The sequence below is a fragment of the Lissotriton helveticus genome, chromosome 3_1 (assembly GCF_964261635.1).
Source record: "Lissotriton helveticus chromosome 3_1, aLisHel1.1, whole genome shotgun sequence".
Classification (NCBI taxonomy): Eukaryota; Metazoa; Chordata; class Amphibia; order Caudata; family Salamandridae; genus Lissotriton; species Lissotriton helveticus.
In genome coordinates this window covers 855,221,467-855,239,044 of record NC_136061.1, presented here as the reverse complement: position 1 = coordinate 855,239,044, position 17,578 = coordinate 855,221,467, and the positions used below count along the sequence as shown (strand labels likewise).

Here is a 17,578-nt window from a genome sequence, read left to right as displayed (position 1 = left end):
TATAATGAAGGAAAAGGTGAATGGATGGATGGGTTACAGATTGTATGGATTAGGGAGCGAAAGGATGGATGAGTGTAAAGGATAAATGGATGAGTGGAAGGATGGATTGATGGATTGGTAGATGGGTGGGTGGATGGATGGATGAGTGAAAGGGTGGATGGATGAGTGAAAGGGTGGATGGATGAGTGAAAGGATGGATGGATGGAGGGAAAGGGTGGCTGTATAGATGAGCAAAAGGATGGACAGATGGCTGAAATGGTTAGGTTTGGAGATAGATGGGTAGGTTTGGATATTGATGATCGGATGGACTGACAAATCAACAGATGGACGAACATATTGGTGAAAGGCTAATGGATGACCATGTAAAGATGAAATGCTAGATATCAGTGGGTGAAAGGATGAATGGATAGATGCTTAGATGGAAGAGACTAGACAGCCAGTATTTGGTCTCATAAAGGCCTCATTGCCATAGAAATTCCTGGTACTGAACAAAACTACTTTGTAAATGAGCAGAATGTTGTCACACACAATGAAGCCAGCCGATAGATAGGATGAGAAAGCATTTAAATAAAAACAAAAAGTCTTGGTTAACTCAGATTGAATTAGGGGCTCAAATGTTAAAGAAAGTCACAAAAGTGCACCCAGGATGTATGTCCTTATATTAATACAGATTTACGTTTTTCATGAATTCACATGAAATTCCCTAAGTAGGCCAGGAAACCGTAATTCTAGAAAATATTTGTGAATTGCATTTTAGCATGAGCAATGATAAATGTGCCCCAATGGAAATCTGAGTGTTTACAAGTTCACTTTTCCTCGAACCACATTTTTCCCAGCCCTGGAAGAAACTTTACTTCTACCGTTGTCAGGGGTAGTAAATTTCCAACCTTTCTCAGTATGGGGAAAGATTAGAGAAAAGCTAGTGAAAACCCCCAAAAGTCAAATCCTTTTATAGTATTAGCTTGACATTAGCCAGAGAGGCTACTATCAGAGCTCTTCTATAATGAGATTGCTGCCATTATTTTACGGCGCACTATGTGGCACAAAAGGGACAAGTGGATTTTGTTACAGGACAAGTAGATTTATGAAGCTACTTGTCCCTTGGACACGTGCATATTTCATTAAATTCCACACCCCTGAGCACCCATAAGAGCTTCTCTAAACGCCGCAGCGAGACTCATCACTGGATCAAAAAAACACTCACACATTTCCCCTGACCTGAAAGCCCTGAACTGGCTGCCTTTTGAAGCCAGAATACATCTGAAAATCGCCTGCATGACACACAAGGCTGTCCACCTGAGCTCACCCGGAAACCTAGCTCAGAAGCTAACGATTTCTGGAGGCTCCAGAAACACTAGAGGCACAAACAATCTCTTGCTAAAGCCCCAAAGATTCCGCAAGGAAAAAACCTATAAACGCTCCTTCTTAGGAATGGCACCCAGGATCTGGAACTCACTCCCCCCCTGAAACCAGGCTCATCTCCTCTACCATACTCTTTAAGAAAGAAGTAAAAGCTATCCTCATGGCTAAATACACTTGAATTATTACTGGGGATGATATTTACAGACGCTGTACCATTCAGTTCTACTGATCTTTTTGCATTTTTGTATGACTCGTGTTATTGTCCTACCTGATTGTTTACACTACTACTTATTTGTACTTGTATCATTATTGATGTATCTGGCTGACTATGCTCCCACATGTACCTTCCCCACCCCAATTGTTATCTACTCACATGTTGTACCCTTCGTCTGTAAAGCGCTCTATCTGCAAAGATCTTGTTTGCGCTATATAAAACTTTCAAAATAAATAAATAAATAAGTGGGTGATATAGGAAAAGCTGAAGTTACTGGAGGTATAATCGAAGTATTTATAGGGTGCGTCTGCAGCACTGCATTTGCACCAAGCATGGGTTTTTCATAGTAGGCAAGTCCCATAAGTACGTTCAACCAACTGAGCAACAGGACATTCTGTGCTAGTGGTCGGCCATGCATTCGCCATATAAATTTGAAGAACAAAAAGGTATTCAGAACACAACTACATAATAGAAATAGCATGAAAAAAATCCTACTAGCTTAAAAAAAAAAAAGTTTGCCTCCAAGAGCTCTCAGATGGGAGCCCACTGACTGAAATCACTGGAAAGTTCAATGTGAGGAGCAGATCAGAGAGTGACCCATACCACCCTGGTGGGCGAGGGCCTCACAACCTTATATGTAAAACACTGGGTCTTTAATGGCTACCATCTCTGGGGCATTGAACTGGTTTGCTCTACTAAACTGAGCCCATGAACCTATTTACAACCTGCATGCCTTTTTGATAACCAGGTTTCTGTTAATACCCTCCGTTGGACGAGTAGGTCATTCATAGGCCTATTCCACATTCCGCTAAGGAGTTCCTCAACTTTTTGTGCGAGTCCTCAAACTTACTGTTGCTTCTGTGCCATTCCAGCTCTTCTCCCAAGCTGCACTCTTCTTCTAGAGGGAATAGAGTAGTGGTCGGTTTTCCCCATAGGTACTAACTGTAAGAGCAAGCCCCCTTGCTGTGTGGGGAATCACGCAGCTCTGAATCCTCCTCCATATCATCAAGGGGGGCAGGATGTATTTACTTATGGCATGGGTTCCCCCACCCCCAATTCAACATATGCTGTTTAGCTAAGAGAGATGTACTGAAGTTACTTAAACCAGGAAGCAATATGGAAGACTTGGAACAAAAAAATAACAATTTGGTACCTTATTTTATTGAGTTCAGGGGTAGGCTTTGCAAGAATAAGCACATTTTGAAACATCTTTGTTAAATAAAAACTCATCTTTCGTGCAACACTTAGGGCCAGATTGTGATGTCAGATGGGCCATCGGTGGCGGTCCGTCTGACATCTGGGGTTGCGGTCAGACTGCTGCATTATGATGCAGTCTGTCAGACCGCATCTATCAGAGGGATTGACTGACAAGCCAGTTGGACCATCGGTCAGATCGTAGTCCCTACAATAGAGGTTGTGCCTGCTCAGGCACTGCCGTAGGATTACGATTTTCCATTCCGACAACCTTTCCATGTCGGTCCGAAAGCCATAGAAAGGCTGTCAGAAAGGGACTTGGGGCCCCTAGCCCTGCCCCTGACCCCCCCCCCTGGGCTTCCGCTATGAGGCCTGGAGGGCACCTGTGGAGCCCCAACCAAACACGTATGCCTTGTGTGCCAGGCACCAAACGGTGCCTGGCACACAGGGCATAGATGTTTGAAAACATATCTTTCACTATTGCGGCTTGTGCTGTGGCCCTTTTCCAGCCAGCAGCACAAGCCGCAATAGTCAGGGCTCGAGTCGGGGTACCACGCGGGTGGACGGCGTCCCCCCACTTATTTTACTGGGTGGACGCCGTCCCCCCTGCAAAGATGCCCTTGCTGAGGAATAACATGTGTATTCTTGCCATTAACTGAATGCAGACGGTGCACAGAAGATGAGTGCGCGCTACTCCTACCTCTGCAACAGAGACTGCCTTTCGAACGGGAAAGCTGTACACAATAAGCTGTACACAATGGTCACACTGAAATGGCATGATACATGATTCAGGCGCAGTGTCACGGAGACGGTGATAACATAATACAGAGAATAAAATCTCTAGAAGGTGAGCACAGGTGGGTGCAAGAGGCACCCTGTTTCCTTTTTGAGTCGCATCAGTGAGCTGTCAAGGTGGGTTGACGTCCTAATATTTGCTGGCTCCCTTGCGGTTGCCATATGGATCCTCGAAGGCCATAAAGTATCTCCAGTCCTGATGCTGACCCCCTCATTATTAATATGGGGTTGAAATGTCAACATCATACTGATAACTGGCTTGGAATTCTATGTAGACATCGATAAATATAATGAAGAGATTTTTAGTCGTGACATTTAATGATATGAGACTCTTATATTTCCCTTTTTGAGGTCCAGCGTCTCCGGTCAAATGTTTTTACCTTTCGTGGCGTCATGTTTTTACCTTTCGTGACGTCACTTCATGTCGTGACGTCACTTCCTGTCTTTGAGCGTCCCCCCTTCTTCTTTATTTAGGACTTGTGCCCTGGCAATAGTATAGGCTATGTTTCCGACCGCCGTGCTGGCGGTCGCTTTGTAATATGGCAGGTGGGACCTCAGACTCCTTGTCGGGCGGTCCCTTTCCCACTACTATGTCCGTCGGAAGCTCGTCTGACCGGCATCATATTGAGGGCCTTAATAATGGAAGCAGGTGTGCTTAGAAGCTTTTCCATCACAGAAACACTCATTAAGACAAAAGTACAACGGGTGTCCTCGAGTGGAGTAGACTGATAGGCAAGTTAATTCTGTACATTCCAGTAGAAACGAAGCTCGGAGGCGAGGCCAATAAAGAGCTGTAAGGCAGGTCGGGGATATGGGTAAATGAAACAAAAATCTTAGATGAAGTGATAAACAGAAGCATGGAGAGGTTCACCACTTCCCCTGTTATGGGAAGACTATTATTTGATTCAACTGAATAAACGGAGGTGGAAACTAATGATCCTTGTGAGGGATCACTCAGTACAGCATCAGGAACTTGTGCAATTCTCAAGTTTCAGTGCGATATGCTCTACAGGCGTCTTATTTTTTTAAACTACAAATGATAATCAAACTCTCCAGAATACCCTTAGTCCTAACACCCAAAATATTATGATTTGCATTTCTGTTCTTACTATCCTCGATCGCCCAACTCCCTGCACGAGGTACACACGATGTCGATCTCTGAAGTCCTAACTCCTGCACTCTACCTATGCACCCCATACGTTGGTGACTGCTCAGACTATGAAAACCAAAACGGATCTGGGCAATTGTTCTTTGAAAATACATTGCACACTCCAGTCTGACACGAGCGCAAAAGCTTCTTCTTTCGCAGGAGATCTGCAGGAAACTGCGCCCATACCCGGCCCAAAAAAGCAAGAAACAAAAGAAAATTGTACAGTAGGGGTAAAATTGCTCAAAAAACATCAGGGCGATGGGGCACAGCAAGAAGACAGAAACACATAGAGCCAACAAAATATCACTTACATTCACAACATGAGATAGTTCTGCTGCTTTAAAGACATTTGTGAAATAAGTAAAATTACTAGTGTCTGGGGAGGCACAGGTTAACTGTAGGCGCGGCAGTCTGCTTTAGTGTAAAAAGTGTGTGTAAGCAGTTTACTGTAGAAAAAAAAAACATGTGGCATTAATGCAGAAAGACGGAGGCCAGCCAATGGAACACACTGCCGCCCTGTAATTTCACAGCATCACCATGGCTCCAAGTTTCTGAGATTATATATGTTCATATGCAGGGCCAGTCCCCAAAGCCTTACCACACAGCTTTGACTTATCATTGTTGACCATAGGGAGGTTGCTTTGGTTCACACGAGGCACAGCCTTGTGTGGGGCCATGATGCACCTCACTTAAATATGGTAATAATTGCAATCTGCACACATGCATGTATGGTTTTTCTAGGGGTTGTATACAAATAAAAAAAGTTATAAACCAAAACAAGGATGCAGGGAGTTAACTTTGTACAGTGAGTCAAGATCTCTTTGAATAGGCGTCGGATCCTTAGCAGGCCAGCTTCAGTCTGTAAAAAGTCTTTAACATGCAATCTGTGAGGCAGTAAACAGTGTTCTTCTTACATCATTTTAACAGTATGACCTATGCACGTACTTTAGTAAAAAATGTGGGAATGTGCACGTATTAGTACAATTGCTATAAACAGGTTATTGGGTTGCTTTCATTTTCACTGATATTTTTGGGGGACAGAAAGTTAAAACAAGTGCAGCAATTCAACCAAATGTGATTTATCACTACTTACAGTACTGAGTCATATGAGCTCTCAAAAAAATATACGAAAAATTGGGAGTTAAGGGCAGAAGTCATACTGCGAGACGTAGTCTGTCCAAAGCCTTCATTAACATACAGAAAATGCCCATCACTAAAGGATAAATTAGTTACTTATAAGGTTTCCCAAAACATAACTGGCTGACATCAAATTCTTTTTTTTCCCCCAGTGCGGACTCTGCAGAGCTTGTAAATTCAGCCCTCCAGAACAGAAGTGGTGAATCCATTAAGAATTGTATTACTTGTAACACGGTGTTCACCATATAAGGGAGTCAATATCCATGCCCCAAACTGTACATTGGGAGTACGATCTTTGCAGTGAAAAAAAAAAAAATAGAACATTTTAGGGCTATTTCCCATGATGATTCAAACTATAGTACAGTCAGACATTTCAAGGACAATATCCCAAAACAAGAGAGGTGGCGATTTAGAATCAATTTACATGTGGTGAACCCATTAGGCATTAATATGGATGAGGAATTATCTGTGCATTTGTAATTCAGGTTTATGACCCTTCTGTATATATGTTCTTACTCAACTGCGTTGTTTTTAATTTGTGTGTGATGAATTGATAGTTTCTTTTTAATGTTCATGTTTGGAGCACATTGGTAAGGTAAAGGAAAGACTCAATGACTGTTTTTTGCTTCCTTTAAGTGGGATAGTTTGATACATATGGGACATTTGTGACATCAACACTGTAAGCATTCAATTTGAAAATATTATTTGATAGGTTACTAATTACGACTTTGGCGTGGAATAAGCGGTCATACTAGCACTTTACCCTGGATAGAGGTGTGTGGTAAATCATGAATCGTGCTTTTTGAGGAGGACTATCTGCACCTAATGCTTGGATTATCCACTAGGGCGATTTGATCGGCATAAGTTATATATCATGAACCCTTACAGGATTGCTTGGGCATTGTAGCTGTCTTTGCTAATCAGTGCATTCATATTTATATCTACATATTGATACATCGAAGGACCCAGTGACTTCGGATAATGGCACCCCAGGACTTTTGGATCTATCTGTCCACAGTGCTGAGAATGCATCTGGAACACTGAATGATCCGGTGCTTGTGGCCAATGCCTCTTGTAGACTTCCTGACCCACCCGCCCCTACTGTTGGCAATGCGCCAGATCTCTTGATTGAAACGGTGTCCGAAACTACCCCCTTCAACCCTTCTGGCAAGGCAAACAATACATCTGACCATTTGAGGTTAATATGTTGGAACGTTGCGGGGCTGGCCAATAAATTGGGTGACCCGGAATGGGCAAATTACATCGAGACCGGTACGTATGTATGTTCCAGGAAACCTGGGCCAGGGAGGATTATGGTCATCAAGGCTACTTGTCATTTTTTATTCCAGCTAGGTGGGAAGGCAAAGGTCGTCCTTCGGGGGGGCTTACGACTTGGGTCGCATCTCATCTGGGCTGTGTGGCAACTCGGCTGCCGACCAACTCCGAAGATATTCTTGCGGTCTCATTATCCTGGCCTAACCAAGTGAAACTTGTTTGCATTAACATCTATTCTAGGCCAGTGGGAGTTGCAAAGGAATCGCAGACCATAGAAGAACTCTCAAATTATTTATCTGAATTACCGAGTGGTTCATTCTATGTGGTGGGAGGGGATTTTAATTCCCATTTTGAGCCACTACCCGGTCTTCTGGAGGGGTTTTCACTGGAAGAAGAGGCCAGATGGGCAGTGCCCCCAGTGGAAGCTCCCCCCCCGAAGGCTTGGACCCCATTAGCATTACAGATCACAGCCCTTACCCTTAAGTTTGGAATTAGAGCTTGCAATGGGCGATTGAACTCGGATATACCCAGTAAAACCACCTACAATAAACTTGGAAGGGAATCTCGTCTGGATTATGTCCTGGTTCAAATAGTGAAGTGGCCGGCAATACAGGACTTTAGGGTGATGGAGAGGTCGGATAGTGACCACAACCCGCTCGAGCTTGATCTTATCCATCCTGGCCCCCAAGCATCCGCGACTAACGCGGAAGGAAACAAACCTGCTCCTCTCCTGGATAATACCAGGAGAAGAATTAGATGGGAGCACTTGGTTGCAAGTAAGAACAAACTCCCCTTGCTCTATGATGGGATAACTCCCATCTTGGAAATTGTGGGGGGCCTGGATTCCGATCCACATAATAAAGATTCCCAGGCCAAACTGTACAAGGCTCATGAGGACCTTATAAATGCTGCGGCCCCTCATCTCTCCTCTAGTTTGCGAAAGCCTAGAGAGGTGCGACAAGGCAAAAATTCATGGTATAACCCAGCATGTAGAAGGGCAAAAGCAGAACTCCTCAGACTAATTAAGGAGGGGCTAGGGGGGGACAGCTTAAAACAAAGTAGGAGAGCCTACAAGAAGCTTGTTGCCCATGCTAAGGCTGAATGGGAGGAAAATCAGTGGGAAGAACTCACTAAGGCCCTAGCGATCCAAAACCATCGTTTGTTTTGGAGGATAGTGTGCGGGGGGTCAGGGAACCTACATTCGGCACTGGAGCCCAACATCGCTCCAGAGGTGTGGCAGGCACACTTTCAGTCCTTATATAGCTCCGAGCTGGGAGAATCTTCTGCAGTTACTGAGGTGGGCTGGCCGGGATATGAGGGTGAGCCTATAACGCTGGGTGAAGTCACTGCTGCCATTTCAGCCCTGGCTTTTAGAAAGGCGCCGGGACTGGATGGCTTACCTGGAGATATGTTTAAACAAGAGCCCATTGTCTGGGCGCCTTACCTTGCTGCCCTCTTCAATGGAGTCATTGGTGGCATGGAAATTCCCAGTACTTGGCTGGGGGCAGAGGTGGTCCCTATCTTTAAAAAGGGCTCGCCTCTGCTCCCAGCCAACTATAGACCCATCAGTTTAATAGACGTGGCACAGAAACTGTTTGGCAGGGTCTTGCTGAATCGGCTCCAGGACTGGATGGAGGAGGTGGGTGCCCTTAGTCCTTACCAGGCGGGATTTAGGAGAGGGGTATCCACAGTGGATCAGGTCTTTAGATTGAATCTCATCTATTGGAGGGCAGCAAAATTCGAGGGCGGCAGTTTGTACACAATTTTTGTGGACTTACGAGCCGCCTTCGATTTGGTGCCGAGGGGGAAACTTTGGAGCGTCCTGGCAGAGATGGGCGTTCCCCCGGACATCCTACTAATCCTACGGAGGCTCCATCAAAATAATTATGCCCGAGTGAGGTGTGGGCGCTCGGGGGAACTGACGGATAGATTCCCCGTTGGCCGCGGGGTAAGACAGGGTTGTGTGTTGGCACCGACCCTGTTCTGCCTCTTCGTCAACGGGGTAATCGCCCACCTAAATGCCACTGACTATACTGACGCTCCCAAATTGAATGGCAGCAGGGTGCCCGCAATTATGTTTGCGGACGACACCCTGCTGCTATCCAAAACCCCAATGGGGATACAGAGGATCCTCGATTCATTTCTGGCCTTCTGCACCGACAGAGGGCTAGAAATCAACGCAGCAAAAACTAAATTCATGGTTTTGAATACGAGTCAAAAATTGCGGCCGAATCCGCAACTGGGAGCTGTGCGACTCGAGAGAGTATCCACCTTTGAATATCTTGGTGTGACTCTTAACGAAACCATGTCTTGGGGAGCCCATCAGACTAGGGCAAACCTCAAACTTACACAAACTACTGGAGGTATTGCCCGGATGATGACCGGTTCATCATACCGCCCACTGGGGGCACTAATCCAGATATACAAGGCCCAGGCTAGGGGTGCGATCATGTATGGGGCGGAATTGTGGGGTCATACACCCTGCCGGAGTATGACACTTACGGAAAACAAGTTTATAAGACAGATAGCCGCACTTCCGCCCAGTACTCCGCTGCTCCCCCTGAGGCTGGATTTGGGCCTACGACCGTTAGCGGACGAAATAAGCTTGAGACCTATAGCTTTTTGGCGTAGGTTGTGGAGCAGTAACGATCTCGCAGAATATAGGGCGGAATTGGCCGAATTATTGAACCATCCAAAAGCGCTCCATATCCCCTGGGTCAAAAACATTCAAACTACCTGTATGGAACTAGGGCTCCCTGATTTATGGACGGACCCGGCGAATGCTGCATTAAGCATTTCTAAAAAGTCCCTGGCCAACATATACTACAAATACAAACTAACCAGGGCCCGATCAATGCAGCCAGAAGGGTCCTTATCCTCTGAGTTTTTGCAAAGCAAGGACCTTTATAGGTTCGAGAAGGTACTGGATCCTATCTCTCCTGTTTTAGCTAGGAAGTTGTTTCTCCAATGGAGATACGGCACGCTGCCCTTTCGGTCCTTCACAAGCACTTGGTCACCTTGCTCCATCACAAAGCAGTGTCCGGCCTGTGATGCCACAGAGGAAACCGATCTACATGTGGTTTTCTTCTGCCCTGCTTACAAGGCAGCTAGAAAATATTGGCTCCTCCCATTGATAAGGAACATGGGCTGCAGGGAATATGCACCAATGTACAGGATTTTAAAATATGATGTCTCTGCCCCAATAGTTTTTGCATTAACAAAATTTCTTATTAAGGTTTGGTATACACGTAACCGCATTTTAAAAACGTTGGGTCTCTCTTAAAAAAAATTAAGATGTACAGTTCAAGTATTTTGTATACATATTCCAATGGTACTATCTTTTATGAATCGATGTATTGTGATGTATTTGTGTATTGTTACCTTTTATGGCCAATGGCCGAAATAAAGATTGGATATGGTATTGATACATTACTTTACTATGTCTGATTACACAACTCAGTCACTAGGGCTATCTGTGGGATTGCTCAGACTGTAATACCCCTTTGAGTTTACATTGACATTTATTTTTGTATCTCATGATTCACATAAAATCTATTAATTGTATTACATTGTTGGACTGGGTATATAGGTTGCAGTCCTGCTTAGTCACCAGTCTGATTACCTTGAAATCAAGCCCTTGGCAGACCAACACTTCCAGCATGCCCATCAATGTTGTTAAAGAAACCATCTCCTAGAAGTGAATCATAATACGGATAGTGTAAACAGCTATCCATGTTATGTTATGGTTTTGGCTAAAATGCACTTGTAGCATTTTCAGTCTATCTTCACTGGTTTTTGGTATATAAGGCACCCATTAGTTGAAGTGGGATCATGTGATCAAGATACCCAAGGCCGAAACACAGCAAGTCCCTCAGTTCTGAGACACAGTAATAACTAACTATACAACCCAGGAGCAACCCAAGTACGTTAATTTGAGGATTGGAACACTGGTGGTGGATATATAGATCTGTGTACATACACACACACACAAATTCTCGTGATAGGCCTCATCATAGTGACGAGGGATAAAATGATGTCTCGTGAGAAAAAGTGTAACCACATCGTAGGTGCACGGATAAACGGCCAGAGAAAAGACACAGGAGAAAAAGAAAAAACACCAATTAACTCAAATGACAAGCTTTAAGAAACAAAGTGAATAAAAGTGCACACGTACTCATTTTTGCATACACTCAAACTAATTTACAAATGCAATCAAAATGAAGGTACAAACAAAAACATCTCAAGGGGGAAACAAAATAATAAAGCCTTGTTCTACACGGCGTTCAGCCTTTACTTCTGCCATTTATTGACGCAATAAACGCAGGTGTTGCTCCCATCCATAGAACAATACGCACAATAAACCCTTGAAGGCATAAAATAACCTTACGCACAAAATAACACTCCGCAGGATCAAAAGGACGTGCAGAAAACAATTACAGGGCCTGTGCGCTCTCTCCTACGCCTCCCCTTCAACTCCGCCCCTCCCCCTTTCAAAAACACATCACTCCTCTTAAGCAATTGTCCTGGCCTGGGGTCCAGTGAAGGTCAGGCAGAGGAAACAACACTCCAGTTCTATGGTGTATCCGGGAAGCCAAACATGTGAACTAGGACTTCCAAAAAAGGAACTGGCATGCAATGCAAGCAGAAATCAAGGGAGGAAGGCCTGCTTGAGGCCCTGCGGGAGCTAGTGCAGCAAGAGTAGTGCAAGACAGGCAGGGGTGACCCTACATCAAGAGGAGGGCGCTCCTGCACCAACAAAACATAAGGTGTGTATTTGTAAAGCGCACGTTAACCCGTGGGCTTCTTGGCGCTGAATAACAGATGTTTATTGTTACCCAACTCAACGGAACTCATTTTACCGACCTCAGAAGGATGAAAGGCTGTGTGGATTCGCCGGGATTTGAATCTGTGACTATGATTCAACAGGGAAATGGGGTGTTCCAGCAGCAAGCACGAACCCCACCCCCAGTAAAAGTTGGGATTGAACAGACAAAGCCAATAGCTCTGGCTTTATTTTGCTCCCACGTGCAGCTAAAGGCATGCATGCACACGTCTGTTTATTCAGGTGTTGGGTGCTTAGAAATGCTATTATACCTATTGCAATACCGGAAGAAAAGTAGGGCAGTTGTTGCTTTCTGCAACAGAAACCATACAGGAATGAGACAACCTGCGATAACTGGGTAGACTTTACAGATGTAAAAGAGTCCCTCAGACAGTCTTGTGAAGCAATTTCTAGAAGACGGAATGGTCCATCAAACCGCCAATGGCATGAGATAGGAGGCTGTTACTCTGGGGAGTGCTAAAGCTTGATCTGCACAGATATTAAAGTATTTCGTAACAATAGGCGATGAAGACACTTGTGCTATAAAGTAAACCCTAAAAATTAGTGGAATCAAGTCTTGCAGCAAGGGCTAGGGGAACTCGGGGAGTGGGGGCAATGCAGGCCTCGTGCGGGCACCCTCACCAAGTGTGTGGGGGGGTGCAGTTATCCTTGTCTGGACTCTCTGGGGTGTATGCCCTTCTAACCGGGGGGGGTGCTTCATTGACAAAGCCTGCCTAAGCCGAGACCTCCTTATTCAGCAGGTGTGTGTGTGAGGGGGAGGTGGTGACTCTCCCCCCACCTCCCCCTGCACCATGACATGGTGTTCTTTTGATCAGCAGGTGGGAACTGGGAGGGTGGGGGTCTGGCCTTCTCTGGTAGGGCCTCCGTTCGCTGTGACCTCCTCGTCCAGCGAGCACGTGGGCTCCCGGCCCCCTCCTCCGGCGGTGAGGGGGGAGCGAGGCCTTCCCGCTGCCTCAGACCTGCAGGAATGCGCGGCTCCCACCAGCTGCATGGGAGATGTTTTCAGATTTCTGAAGTCTGTGGCGCGGTGGGCGGGTGCCGGGAAAGGCTCGAGCGGAGGAGAGAGGACGGGAGACTGATGAAGGGGAGTGTGCGAGGCTGCCACCGGGAGTGACGATGGGGCGAGGAAGAGAATCCACGGGGAAGGGCGGCAGCCACGGGTGACATGATCGCAGGATGAGAAGAACCCACGGGGCGAGACTAGAGCGATGGCAAGGCGGCAGTAGTGTCCCGCCTTCTGGGCCGGGGATATATTGGCTAAGATTCACTATGCGGTACAGACAAGAGGGTGAAGGAGACACCAGCAGCTTAGCATATGTAAAATAAATCACGTCACTTTTTGCCCCTTTCCTCAGATGTATCATAGCATTGCATCATTTTTCAAGACCCCTTAAAAATACGAGGTTAACTATTTGCACAGGTTTATACGCTGTTCTTTATTGGACCCAGTATCGCCAACAACTTCAAGAGTGGGGAGAAACCGAGATTTAAAACAAGAGAGTTCTCGACACACAGTTATTCGACAAGAACTGACTAAAGAGTGCAAACACTGTTGCAAGTACAATATCAACACGTTTTGCATCTAAAACACGGTTTTGTGACAGGCACAGAGATGGCCTCTGCCCCATGCATTCAACTCCCCCCAAACTGCCCCCACCCCTACAAGTCCCTGACCCCACGCCTGCAGTAAATAGTTGCAATGCTAGTCACCAGGGCCTGTTTTCGCAAACAATGCTATTGACATTTCACCTGATTACCTATATACAATGTGGTGAAACGTTTGTTACGAGTGAGACGAGCGTGCAAGGGAGCGATGGGCTCGCACAAGAGGGAATGCGGGTTCCACCCCTGCCCCCCCCACCCTTTCCTTTTTCTTCTGCAACAACAAAAGCTTCCTGCCTGCCCCGCAACAGCCTGAGTGTCATACAAAGTATAGTGCCTCACCAGCACTTTTCCCATTCACCCAAGTCTCACAAGCAAAGCACGGTTGCACCCTGCCCGCCACGACTGAGCCCTCTTACCTCCTGCCACCTGCTGGGGCTGTACCCCCAGCTCCCCCGCGCATCCTCCTCCCTGGCTCTCCATGCTGGGCTGGGATCCCACAGAAAGGCTGGGTGCGGCGAGGGGGTCTCGCGTCCTCTGTCAGTCCGCCTCCCTGGGGAGGTGCCGCATTACTCCCCACCAAAAATATATTAAAAACACGAAATAAACTTAAAAAAGCAAGCGCCCTGGGCTCAGTTTGATCCGGGAGCCTGCATCACGTTTAAAACATCCAAATAACGCAAATAAAATAAAAATACATCCATAAGATTGTAGTTAGAGCCCGGGTTTAAAGGGACAGCATGGTTGAGCTCAGCTCCCTCTCCACAGGGCGCAGCTGGGTGCGTTTTCTCCTTCCTTTGGGGTGTTTTCCTCCCTTGGTCCCCAGCTCAGGGAGGCTGTGTGTCAGCAACGACTCAGATTCACACAGAGAGGAGAGGCAGTTAAAAAAAATCCCTTTTCACATCAGCAGCTGATGGGCTGCTATTGTAACGCTCTAGCCCTGCCTCTAGAACTGGGCGATACCACTGCAGCTTGGAGGGGGGTAGTCAGCACGGCTTCCGTGAAAGCAAAGCGTGGGTTCGGTGGGGGCATGGCTAAGGCCCCTGGGAGGGCTGTAGCACTAAGCAGGCAGTCCCAGGGGTGATCGGGGGGCAGTTCAGACACTAGGCGCTGAGGTAAACGGAGAGCAGTGTAGCAGCTCTCCCCTGCAAGCGTTGCAAATTTAGAGGCACCTCGCGAGCGTGTTGAGACTATCTAGGGAAAGTTGGATTCCTTTGGCTGGGCGCACAGATGGTGAGTCACTCAGGGCCGAGACCCAGCCCTGTCCGAAGATTCAGCCCCCGTCGAGCCGGAGGAGGGGGCCCTGACAATAGCACGCAGGCCTCCTCGCCAGAGGCGTTAAGTGGACGGATGAGGGGGCACCGAGGTTGAACGCGGTGCACGAGCCCACTTAGGGTCTGTGAGGAGAAAGCACGCACATTGATTTGTGCGTTTGTTTCTTGCTCCCAGTGCTTGCCATTTTTCGACGGGCAACTGAGCGCTGATAGCTTTCCGTCAGACCTCAGTGAGAGGAAACGAGGCGCTACACGTGCTTAAAATGGAAAAATAGAAGTGCAGGTACTCTATATCAGAGTGCCTACTCGCTTCTGAGAAGTGCCGTTACTCCTCAATTAAAAGTATCACACCCTTTCTGAGAAGTGCAGGTATTCTCCCTCTGAAAACAAAGTGCAGGTTCTCAGTGCCTGACAGTACCGGCAGATTTAAAGCACTGGGTAATGCACTCCCCACTGATGCATTTCTGGCCGCCATTCCACCCCTTCATTCCAACGAGTACTTCGAAGAAATCCTCTCATAGCTCGCTACAAACCTGTCGCCCCAAATGGACAACGCTATTCAGCATCGCAGAAAAAAACACACACATACACTTTCCCCTCCCACACACACACCAGCATATTATCCTGTAACCCCCTGTATCCTCCAGCAGGTCATTTTACAGCCATTACCACACTCAAGCATACCCCTGCATACTTTAACAAACCCACCAAATGATCCTCTCATATCCCCAACAGGTCTTCACATACCCTCTGTATATGCCCCCCCCCATCCCCTTCCAATAGGTACTCGGCTAACCTTGATTAGTTCCATCTCAACTACCTACTGACCCTCACACAGCCACAGTGATGAGCAGTCTCCCACTTGAACCCTTACTAAAACTGACCCGTGGTGCTCTGAAGTCACTATAAAACAGCATAGAGGCTGCATAACTCGCCCTTAACATATACCCAATGGTTTACACTCAGTGCGAATAAGTGTGGTGGTATCCTGAGCACTGTGTACTTTCCCAATGACGACATGTTATAATCCACAACACATATAGGGCCCAAACCCGACTGGCTTGCAAATTGAGCAGTTTGCAAATTGGCTGGGTGCCCAATCTGTGCCCAGTCACAAAGAACTGGAGAATAAAATACACATAATGCACGTTATTCTCTCCATTCCTGCAGGTGCTAACAGCACATTTAGGTCCCTCTGGAAACAGTGCATTTAGGCGAATGTGTGCTGAGCATGGACAGTTTTTTCAGCTGCAAATTACAGGTGGAAACGCTGACTGTTCGTGCTCCTACCATAATCCTGTTTTGGGCGCCAATAGGAGTTTGAACCCAGAATGGGAAATGTTGCCCAATCATGACTAGTGCCTTCTCTGAAATGTCTTCCCTTTGCCAGAAACCCTCCCTTCATTCAGAATGCATTTATTACAGTGCATACTGGTGTATGTCTGCGTTCACCTCTTCATCCTTGATTCTAGCCAGGGTCCTCGCCATTGATCCGCGCCTCATTGAGTCGAGAGAATAGTTTTACTTTAAACGGTCCCTCCAGCCAGTGATGTCACAATCGGCTTCACAACACAACCAGACAACTTCAAAGAACAGGACATTCTGGATTTGCTCATGAATTTTGATGATGCAGGATTGGGCAAGAGTCTGCAAACTAACGACAGGTAAACACCTACTCGCACACCCTGCAATACAAAATCCTTTAAAACAATTGTACCAGTTTGCAGAAAGCCTCAATATTGCTGCCCTTCTTATACTCTCCATTACTGGGAAAACACACAACAGGCAGACACCAGTATGAGACTTCCTGCAGCACCACTAGGTTGAGAAACTAGAAAATGCTGCTATTTACAAAAACATATAAAAAAGCCATTTACACAATGACCCCACTAAGCTTCTAACTAGTATACATTTGCATTTACTTCTCTTCTTTCCAGGTTCTGTTATTAGGTCTGTCCTATAGATAGCGTTAGCTTTGTGTTGTCAAAGAACAAGTTGTGTACAATACCTAGTTTTATGTGGAATTTTGGGTCAGCCCTTTGCTTAGCCTTGGTTGACCTTCTTGTCAATCTCATTTGCTTGCTTCTTATTTGATGATTTTCTTCAGGTCTGGATGCTTACCCTCATTCCTGTCCAGGACGTCCGATGTATGAGAGACTGTTTCTGGAATCCATGATGTCACCATGCAAGTCCCTCAAGAAGCTGCCATATTCCCAGGAGGAAAAAGTCAAGCCAAAGGCTTCAAAAGCAAACTTGCTGGATGAAGACTTCACAGGGTTTAAGAAAAACCAGGAGTACGTAATCCAATAGCGAAATACTTCAGTAGCGAGTAGTCAGTATCAGCAAGTAGAGGAAGCGAGGAAACAAACGAGGGAACACAGCTTTTTTGTGACACATCCTCCAACCACACTGAAGTCTTTATATTGTAAAAGAACTGGAAAAGGAAATGATATCAACTTTCACACTACGTGAAACACACTGGATTGGGAAAATCAGAAAGGAATCAAGGAAGAAACCGCATTGATGGAAAAGGAAAAAAATAGAGTGTGAAAATCCGAAGTGGACTAGCTGCTCTAATCCTTAGACACCATCTTGGAGCTGAAGGAACAAGGACCAGCAGCTAGAAGCCCAGGAGCATGAGGGAAGGCAGCACCAGGCGATCGAAACCGCTGCTGGCTTCATGTGGGTTCTTCTGAGCCCTGGAAACTGAGGGACCATGCAAGGTACCACGG

At 46.3% G+C, this 17,578-nt stretch overlaps 1 protein-coding gene across 7 annotated transcripts in view; it reads right to left on the bottom strand.

Annotated features, from left to right (window-relative positions):
- Positions 1 to 14,492, bottom strand: part of MAP7D1 (MAP7 domain containing 1) — a 294,703-nt gene extending 280,211 nt beyond the window's left edge. For 6 of the 7 annotated variants that reach the window (XM_078681183.1, XM_078681186.1, XM_078681188.1 and 3 more), the window contains exon 1: positions 13,992 to 14,444. In XM_078681183.1, coding sequence (XP_078537309.1) covers positions 13,992 to 14,055 — 64 coding nt within the window. In that variant the 5' untranslated portion in view covers positions 14,056 to 14,444. Of the gene's footprint in view, positions 1 to 13,991 lie in introns of all 7 variants that reach the window. The other variant, XM_078681185.1, reaches the window with a different exon arrangement.
- Positions 14,493 to 17,578: the final 3,086 nt, after the last annotated feature.